Genomic DNA, 16,682 nt, shown 5'->3' with positions numbered 1-16,682 from the left:
GATTTGGGTTGTTTGACAACAAAAACTAAATGTCACTTCTTAACTGCACTGAATGTCGACATTACTGTCTACACCATGGCAGACATGATGCATTTCAAACCAAGTTTCAAGTATTACAGGTCACAGACACACAACTATCCCAGTGATCAAGTTAAGATAAACACAAAATAAGCACTGAAGTAAAACAGCTGCTCAGTCCCAGATAAGGCATCTCTACTGAAAATACAGAAAGTGAATGTCACTGAATTGTTGAAGAAGTGTTCATGATCTCAGATGTAAGGGGGGGGGGTCAGCAGTAAACAGTATCTTTGAAGCTACAGGCCAGATCATTTGCAAGTCGCTCAGCAAAGATTCCTGTCCCTGCGCCCTTCAGTCCTTCAGTCCAGTTCAGTATCCAGACATAGAGGGAAATTTCTGTTTCACAGATAAGTTAGCACTGGGTCCAACACAGCAAGGCACTCCTACCGATATCTTTTTAAATAACAAGAAGTTTAAGGCTGCCTTGCTTTCTTGATTTCTGTATATTTGTAGAAGACTGGTTCTGCTCTGCAACATACTGGTACTTTCTTTGCATTGGTGACATGACTTGTTTTTAGTTTGCTGCAACATTCAAGTTTACTTGGAATTTTTTAAGGTCATTTCCCTCCTCATTTGCATGCAGTTAGAAAGATTTGAAAAGGGAATAAAGGGAAAATATCAAGATTATAGTTTGCTGGGACAGAAAGTAAATAATACATAGTTGGAGTAGTCTGCCTGGATTTTAGTTTGTTACATAAATCCAATATCAATACACACACCAGTAACATTGCTAGCATTAAAAATAAACCTGTCATGAACATTAAATAGTCTTGCCTTCCCAGCAACACTTTGAATATCGTTTAAAGGCTTAGGAGGGTGTTTGGAAAGGCTACAGTCATCAGTGCTCTGAGCAGGCTTTAATACAACATGAAAATGAACTGGGAGCCAGTAAGGAATCTGTGCAGGGCAAGCTCTTCTCTAGCTAATGTATTTAAGTAATAGTATGTTTTTGAAATTTTTCTAGTATTCAAATCCCTGATATTTTTTTCCTCCATCGGGTCACACATCTACTGACTGTCTGTCATATGTGGATACTTGTCCTCAGAACAAGTACTGCAGATTCACAACAGCTGTAATACAGTCATTTGCTATGTTATTACTAAATAGGAGATGTTTTGTTTATATTGAAGGTCATATTGTACATTTTTAGGTCAATCTCTATGGCTCTATTCCCATTATTTTAATGACACAAGAGCACATATCCAAAATGTGACATCCTTGTGAGCGTATGTGTGCTTGTGTGTGAGAGACAGAGATGGAGAGGACAGAGACAAGGCAAGCAAGAGAGGAAGAGAAAGGAATTAATCAGCTACTTGATGCTTAGTTTATTCGAGGACGGAGGTGCCATCCCAATGAGCTTTGAGTCTGAGACGGGACTGACGACACCCTCAATGAGGTTCTTGTTGCAGTCACCGATGCTGCTTTCAGAGGACAGTTTAGCATAGGTGATGCTCCCTGTCAGGTCCATCAGCTCTTCGAGGGCCCGGGTGTTACTCATGCCGCTGCTCTGGATTTCATTGACAGGTGAGAACTCTGGGATCGAAATGAGTTCTTCCTTTGAGGCCGGGCTGAAATATGACAATGTGAGAAATCATATATATTACATATTTACACAGCCCCCCCCCCCCCCCCCCCCCCCCACGCTCACATTTTAGTAATAAAGTGTTACCTAATGACTCACCTGACCTCCATTGACTGCACCTCATTGCAAGACCCTGTGTGCTTCACATCGAGTGGCTCCAGCTTGATGACTGGTGGTGATAGGTTTCCCATTGGAAGGGGTTTTACGGGAGGTCTACCAACCCCAAGCTGGGACCCTCCTTTATCCTTTCCCCCAGCTTTGTCAGCTGATGGCACATCCACGCTCTGCTCTTTGCTTGCTTCAGCTGTTGGAGCACTCCTCTTCAAGGCACTTCCTCCAACCTTTCCTCCACTATTCATCATAACACCCTCTCCCCTCAGCTTTGTGGGGTCTTTCATGATTTGGTCTGTGACATTAACACTTGCTCTGTGCTGCTGGTTTACATTCATTTCCATCTCTCCCCTCTCTTGCTGGAGTACACAGGCTTTGGCTACTTTAAGGTGGCTGCTAATCTCTTCCCTGGTTTGTCTTGTCTCAGATTTCTTGTCAGGAACACTGTGCGTCACGAGATGAGTGTTGTTTTTTACTTGCTTATGATTGTCCATCTGTGCTGCTGCTGTGACTGTGTCTGTCTTACTGAGAGCAGTGTCCTTTATTTTGACCTGAACTATGACCTGCTCTTTAACCTGAAAGTCAACCTTTTTGGTTGCTGGCTCTTTAACGTGAGCATTGCTTTGAATAGTCTTTATATTACCTGTGAAGAATTAAAAGATTTATCTTTTACAGTGGGCTTTCCTTTGTGTCGACTGTCCAGTTCAACATTAACATTTAATTTAAGTTTTAACAGAAGATATCACAGATGTCATTACCCACAGCATCGGCTTAGCAGGTAAAAAAAACAAAAGGACAGCTCAAATAAAGCATAAGCTCAGATTGTGCAGAGCAGCCCGCTAGAGACAGAGCTGAATAAATCTTCCAAGGGCATTTTCAAGAGCGGCTAATTTTACAGTCAGCTCCCTTGGCACTTCACTGAAAGGTGCCCTTTCAGCACCAGGAAGGAAGTCCGTGTCTCCTCATACGCCACCAAACGTTGCAGAAACACCATGAAAGATTTTAAATGCTTAGAAATGTGGCTTCATCAGCTGAGGGTCACACTCATTCTTCTGAATAATCAAAGCCAAAGCACCAGAACAAGCCAAATCATAAAAATGTAGATGCTGTGGCACATGCTCAAAATTAGCTACTGCAAATTCATTCAAGCTAAATCAGTGGTTCTCAAAGTGGGGTCCGGGGGAATATCCATAGCCATCGGGGTGACATTCAGGGTGCAACAAACCCTTCTCACTGCTGCATAGCTTGGTTGAGTTGGCTGACATGCTGAGTTTGGTTTTCTTGAGAGCTGAAACGGGATGGCCAGTATGCACTACGTCTCGTCAGATGTAAATGAAGTCAGACAGGAAGACAATTTTGTATTTGGATCCTAGTCACATTAAGGGTATGCTGAAAATATACAACTGTTTTGCACCTAAACCAACTGAAATGCGTTGGTGTTTAATACCAGGACACAGGCGTGGAAACACACAGTTGCAATGACACTCTGAATGGGACTGTTAGAAGCTTGTGGCTTATTGGTGCTGGGACTACGAGGGGACCCTTAGAAAATGTGCTCCCTTGTAAGGAGCAGCTGCCCTGGCACCCAAAAGTTTGAGAACCCTTGAATTAAATCATAAACCTTGCATGCCCTGATTGCTTCTTTACAGCAGAGCACAGTAAGCAGGACCAGCAAGCAAAACTTAGCAGATCAGCAGGGGGGGACTGAATAACACACTAACCTGGTGGCGAGACGCGCTTTGTCTCCACCTGTTCCTCCATCTGATTCAGCGCAGAACAGAGACGATCAAGTAAACATTTAAGGCAATCAGGACACTCAACCAAAGTATCACCAATGATAGAATTTAATAAAGATAACAACATGAGAAAGTTGTAATAAATTAAAGTCAAAAGAAAAAAATATCAAACAGTCAGCGGGTGCTTAAAGGCAGCAGGTCTACTGTATGAGGACAGAAGCTGTCTCTTACAGTACCTTCGACTCAGCTTCACCCTTCCTAGTTCTCTTCATAATCTCCTCAATTCTCTGGAAAAGAATATCAATATTCAATCACTCTGGGAACTTTCCAGATATTCAAACAGATATTTCAAGAGAAGAAATGCAATCTGAATACAGCAGTTGACTTGTCTGTGTCTACAGTAACCTTTTTTCTTTGTTGCCGCTCCTCTTCCTCTTGCTGTGTCTGCAGTTCTCTGTCTTGCCGTTGACGCTCCACATCCTCTTGAGCCAGGACTTTGGCTTTTTCTCTCTGTTGAGAGCAAGAAGATCCATACATAGCCAAAGACTGCAATGATTTATACAGTAATCCAAAATTTTTAAAGACAAGAAAGCTACAAAAATCTAAATGCAGAATAATTAGCAATAATAACAGACCAGCACTTTATAAAGACCACTGACCTCTCTGTCCATCTGGGCCTGTAGCTCCTTCTCCTGCTGTTCCTTCTTCCGTTTTTCTTCTTCTTGTTTCAAATGAGCGTCTGCCTCACGCCTTCCTCTCTCTTTCACTTGCTGATTCACTGGCTCCTGCCGTTGCTGCTCCTGTGCAAGTTGCTTCCGTTCCTCTGGTAACCTGATCCACATGCATATGAATTTGTCATCAACATGTTTTACGTGTATTCCAGACCTTATTTAAGGTCATTCCAGATCAATCAACTCACCTTCCTTCTTCTTCTTGCTGCTCCCGTTTTTTCTCCTCCAGTTCTTTCTGAGCCCGAGCCTGGCGCCTACGCTCAGCCAGCAACCTGCTAGCCTCCTCTGCATTTGATGTGCCAGCAGCCACCTTGCCTGTGCATGGTGCTGCTTCTATCACACAAACAAACATGGAGTAAGACTCTTCCATATGTAGTAAAACTGAATGTAAAGGGGGGAAAAAAAGGAACTTATAGAATCCACCTTTTTTCTTGTCTCCATCGAGAAAATTGCTCTGTGTCATCATCTCTAAGGGATCTCCTTTGGAAGTCAGCTGGTTTCCTCTTTCAGGCGACTGACATTTTTCAATAGTGTCTCCTTTGAGGTACTTATCGGAGGATTTGGTTTTAGCGATTTCACTACTGGCCATATTCTTCTGAGCTGGTGGAGATGAAATTAAGCTGTTGATGTCAGCGCTCTTTTTCACTGCAGTGTCAGCTTTGGTGCGCTCGCCCTTTTTTCCCACCTTGTCATTTTCTGCTTTTCTATTATTACTCGGGTTGGGGCGCTGTCTTGTCGGTGAGTAATGGTACTGATGTGCATTGCTAGGAGACTGGGCGCGAATCCTAGGCACACAGAAGGAGATGTCCAGCTTAAGAATATAGTTTTATAACAAACTGAACAAAGTACTGCTCATGCTCAGAGATACATTTGCCCACCTTTTACCAACAGTTTAGCTTACTTGGAAGGGGTGGGAGGGGAAGCCAAATGTTTGGTGAAACTGGCAGGAGATTCAGATCTTCTCACAGGGGACCCACAACCTGGGGATGCAGTTCTCTCTCTGCGCAGCCGCTCTTTCTGTAAGAAGTGTTAGCTTCATTTAAATCATAGCCTGTATCCACTAATGTCTCGTTCTTAAAGATGTTGTCCAAGGTCTAACCTTTGGGGTGTTGGGAGTGGACTGAGAGCCTCCCTGAAGTCCAGCTCTGTTGTGATCTACACGGTTCACCGAGGTGTGGAAAGGTGATCTGTGAGGGCTGCAGGGTGCTGCATGATGACAGAAATAAATCTTGGTGAATGATACTCACTGATAGAGAGATAAAGACACAGCAGTAGCAGTAAAAGTACTGGACAGCACGTGCTGCATACAACTAAAGCTTACACCCTTATTTTTACAGCAGAAAATAAGCTACAGGAGGCCTTCATTTTTTTTTTTAAAACACTGCATTTCCTCTCTCTGATTAAAAGGAAGGCATCGAGCTTTCAGCTTAGGATAAGCAAAGTCTAATGTAGAAAACATTTCACTGCATCTGCATTTTTGTGATTCAGCCATCAGTCAGACATAATAAGGTATTAACACTTTCATTTTAGCAATTAACCCATGCACTACAGTGCACTACAGTGCAGCATGATGCAACCACACATGTGGCAATACAGTGGCTGTGAAAAACAGTGCAGAAACCCACTCCCAACATTTGGTTTGTGACTGCAAATGAAAACAGACAGATTTTGTGCAAACTCAAATTACAAAAGCAAAGGCCCTAAACACTGACCACCTTGCAACACCCACGTCATATTTTTTTTTGCCATCTTTGCACCTTGTCATCAAGCTGAACAGTCTCTAAGGAGTGCAGTCATCTCAGTGTGGCTGTATCTGTGTCTATTTTTGTGCACATATTTTTATTCTAGGTCACTTACGATTAATCTCTGAAACCGCCTGCTCCAGGGACCCAAAGGCAGCACCACTTAGCTGCTCTTACTCTGAAAACCTAATTTCAGGTTATCACAATAAAACACCCCGACCCATCTACAAACTCTGAAACACCCTCCAGCATTTCAGACCCAGAATCCAGAGTTTAACTACAGAATTTAAATACTAATCCAGAAGTTGTTTTCTGGATTACAGGAATGTCCCTGCCACAGTGAAACACAGCAAAAAAAAATACAAAGGCTTGATGATGATGAATTTATGGAGGAAACAAGTTTAAACTAACAAGATTCAGTCTGTGAAAAAGCTGACACTGTGCACTTTTATTTTCCTCTTTCTCCTGCATGGTGGTCTACTCGCAGATGTGCTGCAGAGTTGGCAAAGAAAAGCAAACTGAAATACTTCTGCGTGCTTTTATGTGAAAATTACGTTACATCAGATTAAGACAAGTATTTTAGGATAAAAGTTTAGAAACATGACAGCAAAACCTCTTTTTCTGATAACATCTTTGTCTTGATTTCAATCCCTGAAGGCATAGTACTGTGTTCACAGTGCTGTGCCTCTATGCTGTCTTTGCAAATAACTCAAATGTAAAAGCCACTGCAAAAACATACACAACGAGGCCTGCAAAACATACAAAAGCAAAGAAGCTATAAAACTGAGCAAAAGAGTAACTTAACAGGCGTGCGTTACAGAAAGAAAAAGTTGCCGGACACAAAGCACACGGTAACTCTTGGATGAATAGGTGGGGTAATGGATTTGGGAGGCAAGGGGGGCTAAACTTTACCAGATTCGCTGACAGCAGGAATGGGGGAGGCAATGCCATGGGAAAAGGCGGAGGCAGCAGAGAGAGGGAGTGGGGCATTCTCACAGTCACCTATAGGCAGCGGGCGGAGCAGAGCAAACAGAGCATTTGTGAACAGTTTATCTGAGCAATTCCTCATCCAGTTGTAGAGACCAGCAGGGATGCTGTGAAGCCATGTAACAGAAACATTTTTTTCTTTAATTTAAAGCTTCAATTTGTAGTTTTTGCATATTTTTGAGTGTATAAACATGGAGTTAGTGTATCAACTACTTTGCTTCATTCATTTGCAGACGTTTGAACAGACAGTTCTCTCCAAAATCAAACTGACATGTTTTTATTCTGGCCCATATTATCCATTGTCTTCCCTTGTGTAGTGCCAAAAGACACACACATAAAAGTGAGGTGTGTCTTTCCAGAAATCATGTTCCTGATACTCAGTAGAAATCCACAAACTTTGTTGCATGCAATTTATTTTCTGTCTATCAACCCACACCTGCCTACTGTATAGAAGGGTGTGTGTATCTACCTATGACGACAGACTTGCGTCAGTGTGACAGGATGCAAACATTAGCCCCCTCAGCTGAGCTCTAATATCAGCTATACTGTATGCATGCTTCTTTTGGTTGGCAGGTGTAGTTTAGTAGAAAGAAAATAGTTCCTACATGAAACAAGGTTTGGATTTTTTCCTGGAAAGAGACAAAGTTGCATACGAATGAGGATGGGGGGACATTTGTCACTACCGAGCGGAGGAACTGTCCTTCAAAAAGATGCTGATTAGCGATACACCCGTGCTGTGTAATTCCACCATGTCTTTGCAGAAAAACAGGAAAACATCTCTGTTCACGCGCATTTCAGAAGCAAGGCTGTCAGCCATGATCAACCCTCTTTAACACACACATAGTGTTTGTCTGTGTTATGTTATCTAACAGAAATACAGCAAAATGTAGCTGCAGTGTCTTTTCAGTATTCTGCTATTTCAGACCATCCCACAATATGCTTCCATGCTTCTTTGTTCTCAGGAAAAAAAAACCCAGACTATTCTTACCTGCTCCTTGATGGTAGCCTCTGCTGCAGCGTTTTGTCCTCTGCTCCAGCTGGAGGCTGCGCTCCAGAGAGCGTTTCATCAGGGCCTCGAGACGCTCCTGAATGCAGCACAGCAGAGGTGACTTTTACACAAACATTACAACTTCACCATACTCACCGATCACAAACACACAACAACAAAATGCTGACCCGCTCCTCCTCGAGCTGCTGCCTCCTCTTTTCCTCCACTGCAGCTCTGCGGAGATCCTCTTTCTGCCTCTGCTCCTCCAGCCGCCTCCAGCGTTCCTCCACTGTGCGTTCATACTGCAGCCGAGCTCTGCGCTCCTTCTCCCTGATTAGCTGTTCCCGGGCCGCTGAGAGAGACAGAGTGTCTTTTTGCTCTTTGCTTGTTCATGCATCACACATACCATGACTTTTCTTCTCTTTAGTAAATTGGTTTGGTTCAATTTAATTTGGTTAAGTTGAGTTTGTGTCTCTATCCACGCCTAAGATGAAATCATGAAGTGAGAAAACCCGGTCATCATGAGGTCACCGCTGGCGCTGCGGGATTATCTGCGAGTAGGAGACCTACTTTTGCGGACTTTTCTACCTTAAACTCTCTAAAGTGACACAGCACATCGTATCAAAAACCCAGTGAACTCAAAGTGCATCCTCTAGCCCTTCTATAACCAATTAGACTGCAGAAGAAGGGGGGAAAAAACGAGTGACTGAAACTGGAAAGGAACAAAAAGCCAGAGGCCAATAGAAAACAAAACAAAAACCAGGACATCACCTACCCAGGCTTCTCTCCCTCTCCTCTCGCCGCTCCTTGGCTAAACGCATCCTGTCGTCTGTCCTCAAGTAACCCTCCAGAACTGAAAGAGGAAAGATATTAGAGAGCAAAAACAGGGCAGTGGCAATAAAAGAGAAAAATAAAACAAAAACAAAAGTTGAAACTTACTTGGTTTACCTCCATGGTTGCTGCTGACATTAGCAGGTAGGTGGGAAGGGGAAGCGTGCCCATTCATGTGTAGCTTCTTCTCTGTGTTAGATGGGGCTGGTTGGAGGGATGGAGGGAAAGGACACTCAGCTTTGCATAAAGTGGGGTGACATCAGTGCACTGCTACTTTCTCATCAGCAGAGGGAAACATTCATTCAGCTTGATTAGGGGCTTCTGTGTGGCAAAATGCTCAGTCAAGAAGTGCCAATACAAGCAAGACGGGAGGAAACTATCCTCCATGTGGGAGTCAGTCCACATATGCTGACTGTCGCTTTTTGTTATTGTTGTTGAGCGTTCACAAGCCGCTCCTCCATTCACCGATAACAGCAAGGCCCTCAAGCACGCTGCCCTAATATTCGCAGGCTTGCAGTCTATAAGCAATTGTGCAAAAGTCCAAATGATTGGAGAGTAAGTGAATTTAATCCAGATTAAACAGATTAATGGAAGGAAAAGTGTGATTTATGTGACAGAAGCCAGAAAGGATTACTCACTGTTTTTTCCAGTCCGGGCTGGAGAGCTGTGACTGTTTGTTGGAGATTTCTTGTCAGGAAGTAGAGTGATGGATGGCGGTGCCATCTTTTCACCTAAAGCACAAAACAAAGCAACACTTGGTGTGTTCATCTAAACGATACGGTCATTTTACTACATCAATGTCACAAAATCACTGTGTGAACGGAAAAGCTTGCCTGTGTACTTATATTGGTAAATACACTGGAGTGAACAGGATTTATGAAGAGGTTTTCTATCTATCTATCTATCTATCTATCTATCTATCTATATCGATCGATCGATCGATCGATAGATAGATGATAGATAGATCCATTTGGTCCATGAAAGTATGTTTATGGAACTGTGATGTCATATTTGTGACATATTTCTGCTGCTCTCTTGGCCAGATTTATCTTGAAAAACATATTTTTTTATTCTCACTAACACTTTCCACCCAAATAAACAAAGGAAATGTAACAGTCACTTTACCAAAAACTGATTGGAGCTTCTAACATGTGACAGTGATATTCCTTTTTCGTTCAAAGTAACTTCATGAGACATATGTTTGGGATATTTTTCACACATTATAGGCCAAAAACTCATTTATAACACTTTAAATTCCCACATTCTATTTTTGCACAACACTTGTGCACAGCAAAATAAACCACAGTCACATGATGTGTTCTCATTTTAAGTCTTTTCCCTTAATAAATAGATTGACACCCATAAATTACAGTAATAAGTCAGAATATAAACCCTTTTGGATTTTAAGATTTAGAACAAACACATTTTCTAAATGCTCAAGAGTCAAAACAAACACATTAAGAAAGAGTACTTTATTGAGCCCCGTGGGGAAATTCCTCTCTGCATTTAAACCATTCACTCAGTGAAGCAGTGGGCAGCCATTGGGCGCCCGGGGAGCAGTGTGTGGGGATGGTACCTTGCTCAGGGGTACCTCAGGGTAGCTGTTCAGGGGAATCGAACCCCCGACCTTCCGATCATGGGGCCACCACTCTACCTAGCTATCCCTGCCCCTTGATTAATGATCAAATATTATACTGTGAGATGACTATTGTCCTGAAATGAATCCTGAAATAAGTCAGTAGCACATCATCAGTGTAAAGCCCAGCCATGAAAATTTTTAATTCCACAGATTCACTCAATCGATCTGTGCGTCGCTGGCTGAACTGTCCTCACACAGCCAGTCGCTTCACTTCATCAAGTGAATTACTTCCTTTCCAGTCAGGGCTTTTATTGCCTGCTGAAATCTGGCAGACAACACAGACTCCTTTTTCTGCATGATCTGACTGACATCAGACACGAGAGCTAAACGTTAATGCTCAGCTGACTTCATTAAACATATTCCTGTGCTCACTCATCGATTTGTAACATTTCCATGATGACATGAGCTCTTTTATAGGTCACAGGTAAGTCTACCTCTGAGTAAGGTGGTTGCAATTATTGACTGTAGCTTTTATGGCTTTGAGGGTAATAAAGACCAGGTTGTCTCTGTTTTATAGAGGAGCCTGTCAGATTACTCTTAAACATTAAAAATAAATTTGTGTGTATCTATCTATCTATATGTGTGTGTGTGTGGGTGGAAGCTGAAGAGCTCATGGAGATGAAGTTGCTTTAAAAGCATTTAGAGGTGTAAATATTCAGTCCTTTTCTCTTTCTCCTGTATGAAGCAGTGACACGGGCAAATCTTTCGTCATGATAGTTAATTTGATTATTGTGCATCAGGGATATTTCTCCTCTTTCACGGTGTACAGGGTGGAAGCTAAACAAAGTGAAAGCTTATTATTCAGCTTATTGCTATTTTTATTGCACAAAGTCTGAACAGAAATGACTTCTTGTAAAATCACCCACGGGCCTCTCTTGTACCTCCACCCATTTGGACCTTTTTTGAGCGTCGTCACAGCAAACAAAACAAAAATAATGGTAATAATAATAAAGAGCAACATGGGCTCAGCATGGGAGCCCCTATCAAAGCCCTAGCATTGATATCTACCCCCACACAGCTCACACAACGACAGAAACACACAAAGAAACAACGCATTTCTCTTGCTCGCGTTTACTCTGGATTAGTGATTTAGCTTTTTTTTTTCAATGAAAGTGAGGTCGGGCATGCACTTTACAGACATTACCGCCATCCCCACAGTGGCTATTAAGTGAGAGAGAGAAAAAAGACGCTGGAGCTGGATCATCACCGCACAGCGTCAGGCAGATAAAGCAGCAGCGCTAATATGAGTTGCGTCATGGATGAGTCTGCTTTAAATCCACGACGAGGAGTGTAAACAAACCCCACATACACCAGGCTTACCTGTGACTGCGCCGGATAAGGCGACTGTTTTCGCCATGGTAGCTATTACAGTCAGAACAGCCTACACCCAAATGTCATCCAAAGCGGGCTACAGTGATGCAGCACGGCGATCCGTTTCCCTCCAGCAGCAGTGATAATCGCAGCCACGGCGGACCAACACGAACACACAGCATTCAGCGAGGTGCCCTGAAGGTCGCTATGCGGCTGTGGTGAAACGTGGATGGAGGAGAGAGAAATGCTGCTGGGCATGAAGCGGCAATGATAAAGCGTATACAACCCCGTGTGCTCGCCAAACCACAGAGTGCGTCTGCACGGCGTGAGCGCGCACTCAGACACGGGCCGTCACACATTACCGGCAGATGGAGATTTCCACTCAGTGCAAACAGCAGGCGGGCCCAGAGTGAGCACACTTTGACGCAGCGACAGATTGCGGGGAGACTATGTGTAAGCAATGTGTTGTTGTTGTTGTTGTTGTTGTTGTTGTTGTTAATTGTAATAGCCTCGTTTCAGCAAAGATCATTTATATTAAGCTAAAACTGCGTGTCACACAACTCAAGAAAAGGCTCGTTATTGTGACAGTGATGTTTATACAGAAGTTTGTTTTGTACGAAAGACATGCAGGACACAATATCATCAATCTGATAAATACAGTGGCCGAAAACAGGTGGGTATGCAGTAGAGGTGGGAATGACCAGACACACAATACGTCACTCATGCTACAACTTTAATTTATATTATTTTTCAGCATTATGCAATATGATGAGCATTGCAATTTATCAACTTTCTTTTTTAGTTAAATTCTATCAACATCTGTTTAATCCCATAACAAAACTATCTCACTTGTATTGTTTTTGTTGCAAAATTACATTGTCAAGTGCACCATCGCTAAAACCTGCCATAAATGTTGTCATAAGACAGAGCCAGTCTGCTACCAGTCTGAGACTGAATGTGGTGAAGTTGGCAATTCCATGCAATCTGTTTCTGATAATACAGCAATAAACTGTGTCAAACTGTTAAAAATCACACATCTGTCTCTGTCTGGATACAGAAATTCACATTTATCTATTACAGTTCTTCTCAGCACCCTTCCTGCTCTATTGGAATAGAACAGCCAGTTGAGTCGGATCTCCTCACTTGGTGCTCACTGACAGGTTCATTCAGACTGATGGCAACATGTTGGCAACCTGTCTGCATTTATAAATCTGATAGATAGTATTTGCAAACCTTTGACAATTCTCTGGAGTGAGTGCAGAGAGGTCCCCCATATCAGGAAGATTGTTGTCGTGTCAAAAGTGGCCATGAGGGCATAACATCTCCAAGTTTTGGGAAACCATTTAGTCACCACAAGTTGCAACCAGTCAAAAAATGTGAAAAAAATCAATACAATCGCCATGCATTCACCAGTTCTTTTATAGATGTTGTCCTAGTGATTAAACTGTTAACTTCCTCTGAATCAAGAGATAGCTTTTTCACATTAAGTGTTGAATGGCTTATCTCTGGAAAGTGGAGCATCAGATGAGTTCTTTTGTTCAATAAAGGGCTATTCCTTTCTTTTCTATTCAGTCTGCTATTTTCTTTCAGTTATTGGTTCCTATGCATAGGAATCAAGAGGAAGACAACAAGGGTTGACTTCACAAGCCTTTCCTGTCCTGTGCGAAGCTGATCCAGCTCATAGATCAGGCCCCAATTGGTAAATACACTGGAGTGAACAGGATTTATGAAGAGGTTTTCTTTCTATCTATCTATCTATCTATCTATCTATCTATCTATCTATCTATCTATCTATCTATCTATCTATATCGATCGATCGATAGATAGATGATAGATAGATCCATTTGGTCCATGAAAGTATGTTTATGGAACTGTGATGTCATATTTGTGACATATTTCTGCTGCTCTCTTGGCCAGATTTATCTTGAAAAACATATTTTTTTATTCTCACTAACACTTTCCACCCAAATAAACAAAGGAAATGTAACAGTCACTTTACCAAAAACTGATTGGAGCTTCTAACATGTGACAGTGATATTCCTTTTTCGTTCAAAGTAACTTCATGAGACATATGTTTGGGATATTTTTCACACATTATAGGCCAAAAACTCATTTATAACACTTTAAATTCCCACATGTCCATCAATGCCTCATCAGAAAAGTTCTAATATATTTTTTCTTTCTTTCTTATTCTTAAGTATCTGTAAAAGATACTTAAACTGAGATTTTTTTACTCAAGGACCCCATCACTGCAACGAGAGCAATAAACATGGTGTCATTGTGTAGATAGATATATTTAAGCCCATGTAGCAATTTTCGTAATAATTTAACACACTGTACTCAATAAAACACACCCCAGCTATCAGGGCACACAGATCAACTGAGGATATCAGGGTATCAGATTTACTTCGATGGAACCTGAGTTTCTCCTTCTTCGTCTTCTTCTTCTTCTTCTTTGGTTCTTGATGGCAGCTGGGTGGGTGCATTACTGCCTCCTGTAGGATTCTGTAGTCATTTAATGTCACTAACCATTCAACGAGCCCTCGGATGCTCTTATTTAGCCCTGCCTCTTTAAAATAGCTTGATACTGTTGCTCTCCCTGCATCACTGTCTGCCCACTTCAGTATGCTTTCTAAATGAGGTGTAACGCGGTAAAGGACCAGGGTGCCTGACAGCAGCTTGATGGTTAATGAGCTAATCAGAAGTAGCTTCGACTACAGAGCCTGAGTGTGTGAGTAAAACACAGACAACAGAAATAGAAGTCTCCATCATTTCAAGTGAAATTTCCTTCCTTTTGGTCAAAATTCACTCCTATGAAATGCAAACTTTCAACACTCTCCAGTTCATTCATGATTTCAGTCTGCACTCCCTTATTTTGTTTCTTGTCAAGATGGTCTTTGTCTTTTCTACTGACAATTTGAATCCCCATTGGTATTCAAAAATATATCATCTATGATAATAGAAAACAAGGTCGGACTTAATCCACTCCCCTGAGGAATCCCATTTCCCACTATACATTGAACTGATAGGTCAGTACCCTTTTTTTATTGTTCTTCCATCTAGTCCTTGGTCCAGTTAAACATCTTTCCTCCAATATTCAGCAAACACATCTTGATTAGAAGTCCCTCTTTCCATAGCATGTCATAAGCTTTCTTAATATCAAAGAATTCTGCAGCGACTGTCTCTGGATTCACTTGAGCCTTCCTTACATCATGCTCAAGGCAAACTACTGGATCCATTGTGCTCCTTTCTACCCTGAATCCACTCTGATACATTTCCATCATACATTTCATTTACTTTTAGGAATAAAGCTTTTTGTTGTATTTTATTTAGTCCAGAGTTTCCACATTTAGTTCATTATTAACCTGTGCCAAGTACTTATCACTTGTTTTCAGAAATTTCTTTCAATTGGCTTTGCAAAAATCCATTGTTATATTGCTGTCACATATTCTTTCCTTTTATCCCAACTTTTAACAACAATATACAACTGTTCACTTCCCACTCATAGTTCTATATTAACTATATTGTTGAACAAAGGGGACACATCTTCCCCTTCATCCCTCTTCTCTGTGTCTACAGAGACTGCCACATAGTCATATAAAGTAAAAAAAGAATCAAATTTTGATTTAAGCCAGAATTACTGGACACAAATTAAATCCTGATATGATTTTCTTTCTTATCTCCATTAAATTTCTTGAATTCCTGGCATGAATTGTCCATCAAACTTCTGGCATTACATTGGGGAATGAGTATAATTAACAGAAATATCCTATACATATGCACTGCAGCTTTTGCTATTATTTATATTTTTGCATTTCCTTCTTTTGATCCAGCCATTTTCTTGCCTTCGCTTGCTCTTTGCTCCATACAGCCTGATGGATGGAGCATTTTTTAAACTCCCTTTTCACCACTTCATAACCCCAAAAAGCTACACTGTGGTTCCCTCTGCAGTTGCAGCATTTCCAATTAACTCCAACGATACATTTGCCAAACTCAAGAACCCCTCCAAAACAATAACACCTGCAACTCTTCTTACATATAACTGCCATGTGTCCAAAGTCTTGACATTTAAAGTATCTCATGGGCTTTGGCGCATATTCTCTGATCCCTTAGGCAATAACCCCAAAACATACTTCAGCATGGAGCTCTTGCTGCTGGAAATGAATTAGAATAGTTTCTGCCTCTTAAAAAAATAAAAATAAAAAAATAAAAAAATAAATATATACATATATATATATATATATATATATATATATATATATATATATATATATATATATATATATATATATATATATATATATATATATATATATATATATTGTCCGTAGTGCTGCATTAACATCATCTAGCAGACCTTCTGAGGGTACTTCACGTAATCTTGGTAACCGGCTACGGGGGATCCAGGTTTCAAGCTTGGCCATGATCCTATTTTTCAGGTCAGTTCCTCTCGCACTCAACGGTCCTTCTCCTATCGCACTTGGGGCTATGTACCCAATCTCGGGTGGGGGTGATGATATCTCCCCCTGAATGGTAAGAACAAGATCCGGGCCATCAACACGTACGCCCTGCCCGTGATCAGGTACCCTGCTGGGGTAATAGGCTGGCCAAAGGAGGAGATAGAAGCCACTGACATAAAGACAAGAAAGCTCCTTACCATGCATGGAGGGTTTCACCCCAAGTCCAGCACCCTGAGGCTGTACGCTAAGCGGAAGGAAGGGGGCCGGGGACTGGTGAGTGTCAGCACCACAGTCCAGGATGAGACAAGGAACATCCAAGAATACATTGGGAAGATGGCCCCAACTGACCAAGTGCTCAGTGAATACCTCAGGCAGCAGAAACCCAAGAAAGAGGAGGGAGACGAGGAACCATCATGGAAGGACAGGCCCCTGCACGGTATGTACCACCGGCAGATAGAGGAGGTGGCTGATATCCAGAAATCCTAC

The 16,682-nt window shown here is 41.8% G+C and overlaps 1 protein-coding gene across 1 annotated transcript; it reads right to left on the bottom strand.

Moving 5' to 3' along the window:
* Window positions 1–227: 227 nt before the first annotated feature.
* Window positions 228–12,144, bottom strand: map7d2a (MAP7 domain containing 2a). Its single transcript, XM_080866707.1, has 17 exons — window positions 11,746–12,144; window positions 9,425–9,517; window positions 8,895–8,990; window positions 8,731–8,808; window positions 8,144–8,307; window positions 7,956–8,052; window positions 6,893–6,982; window positions 5,338–5,444; window positions 5,140–5,255; window positions 4,662–5,023; window positions 4,427–4,571; window positions 4,167–4,338; window positions 3,913–4,017; window positions 3,744–3,794; window positions 3,493–3,532; window positions 1,760–2,414; window positions 228–1,646 (listed from the first exon to the last, which is right to left on the bottom strand). The coding sequence occupies exons 1-17, from the start codon at window positions 11,780–11,782 to the stop codon at window positions 1,388–1,390; spliced, it is 2,667 nt and encodes an 888-aa protein (XP_080722833.1). The 5' UTR covers window positions 11,783–12,144; the 3' UTR covers window positions 228–1,387.
* Window positions 12,145–16,682: the final 4,538 nt, after the last annotated feature.

This window comes from Rhamphochromis sp. 'chilingali' (assembly GCF_963969265.1).
Source record: "Rhamphochromis sp. 'chilingali' genome assembly, chromosome: 19".
Classification (NCBI taxonomy): Eukaryota; Metazoa; Chordata; class Actinopteri; order Cichliformes; family Cichlidae; genus Rhamphochromis; species Rhamphochromis sp. 'chilingali'.
The sequence above is the reverse complement of the archived record's forward strand: the minus strand, read 5'-3'. Positions and strand labels throughout refer to the sequence as shown.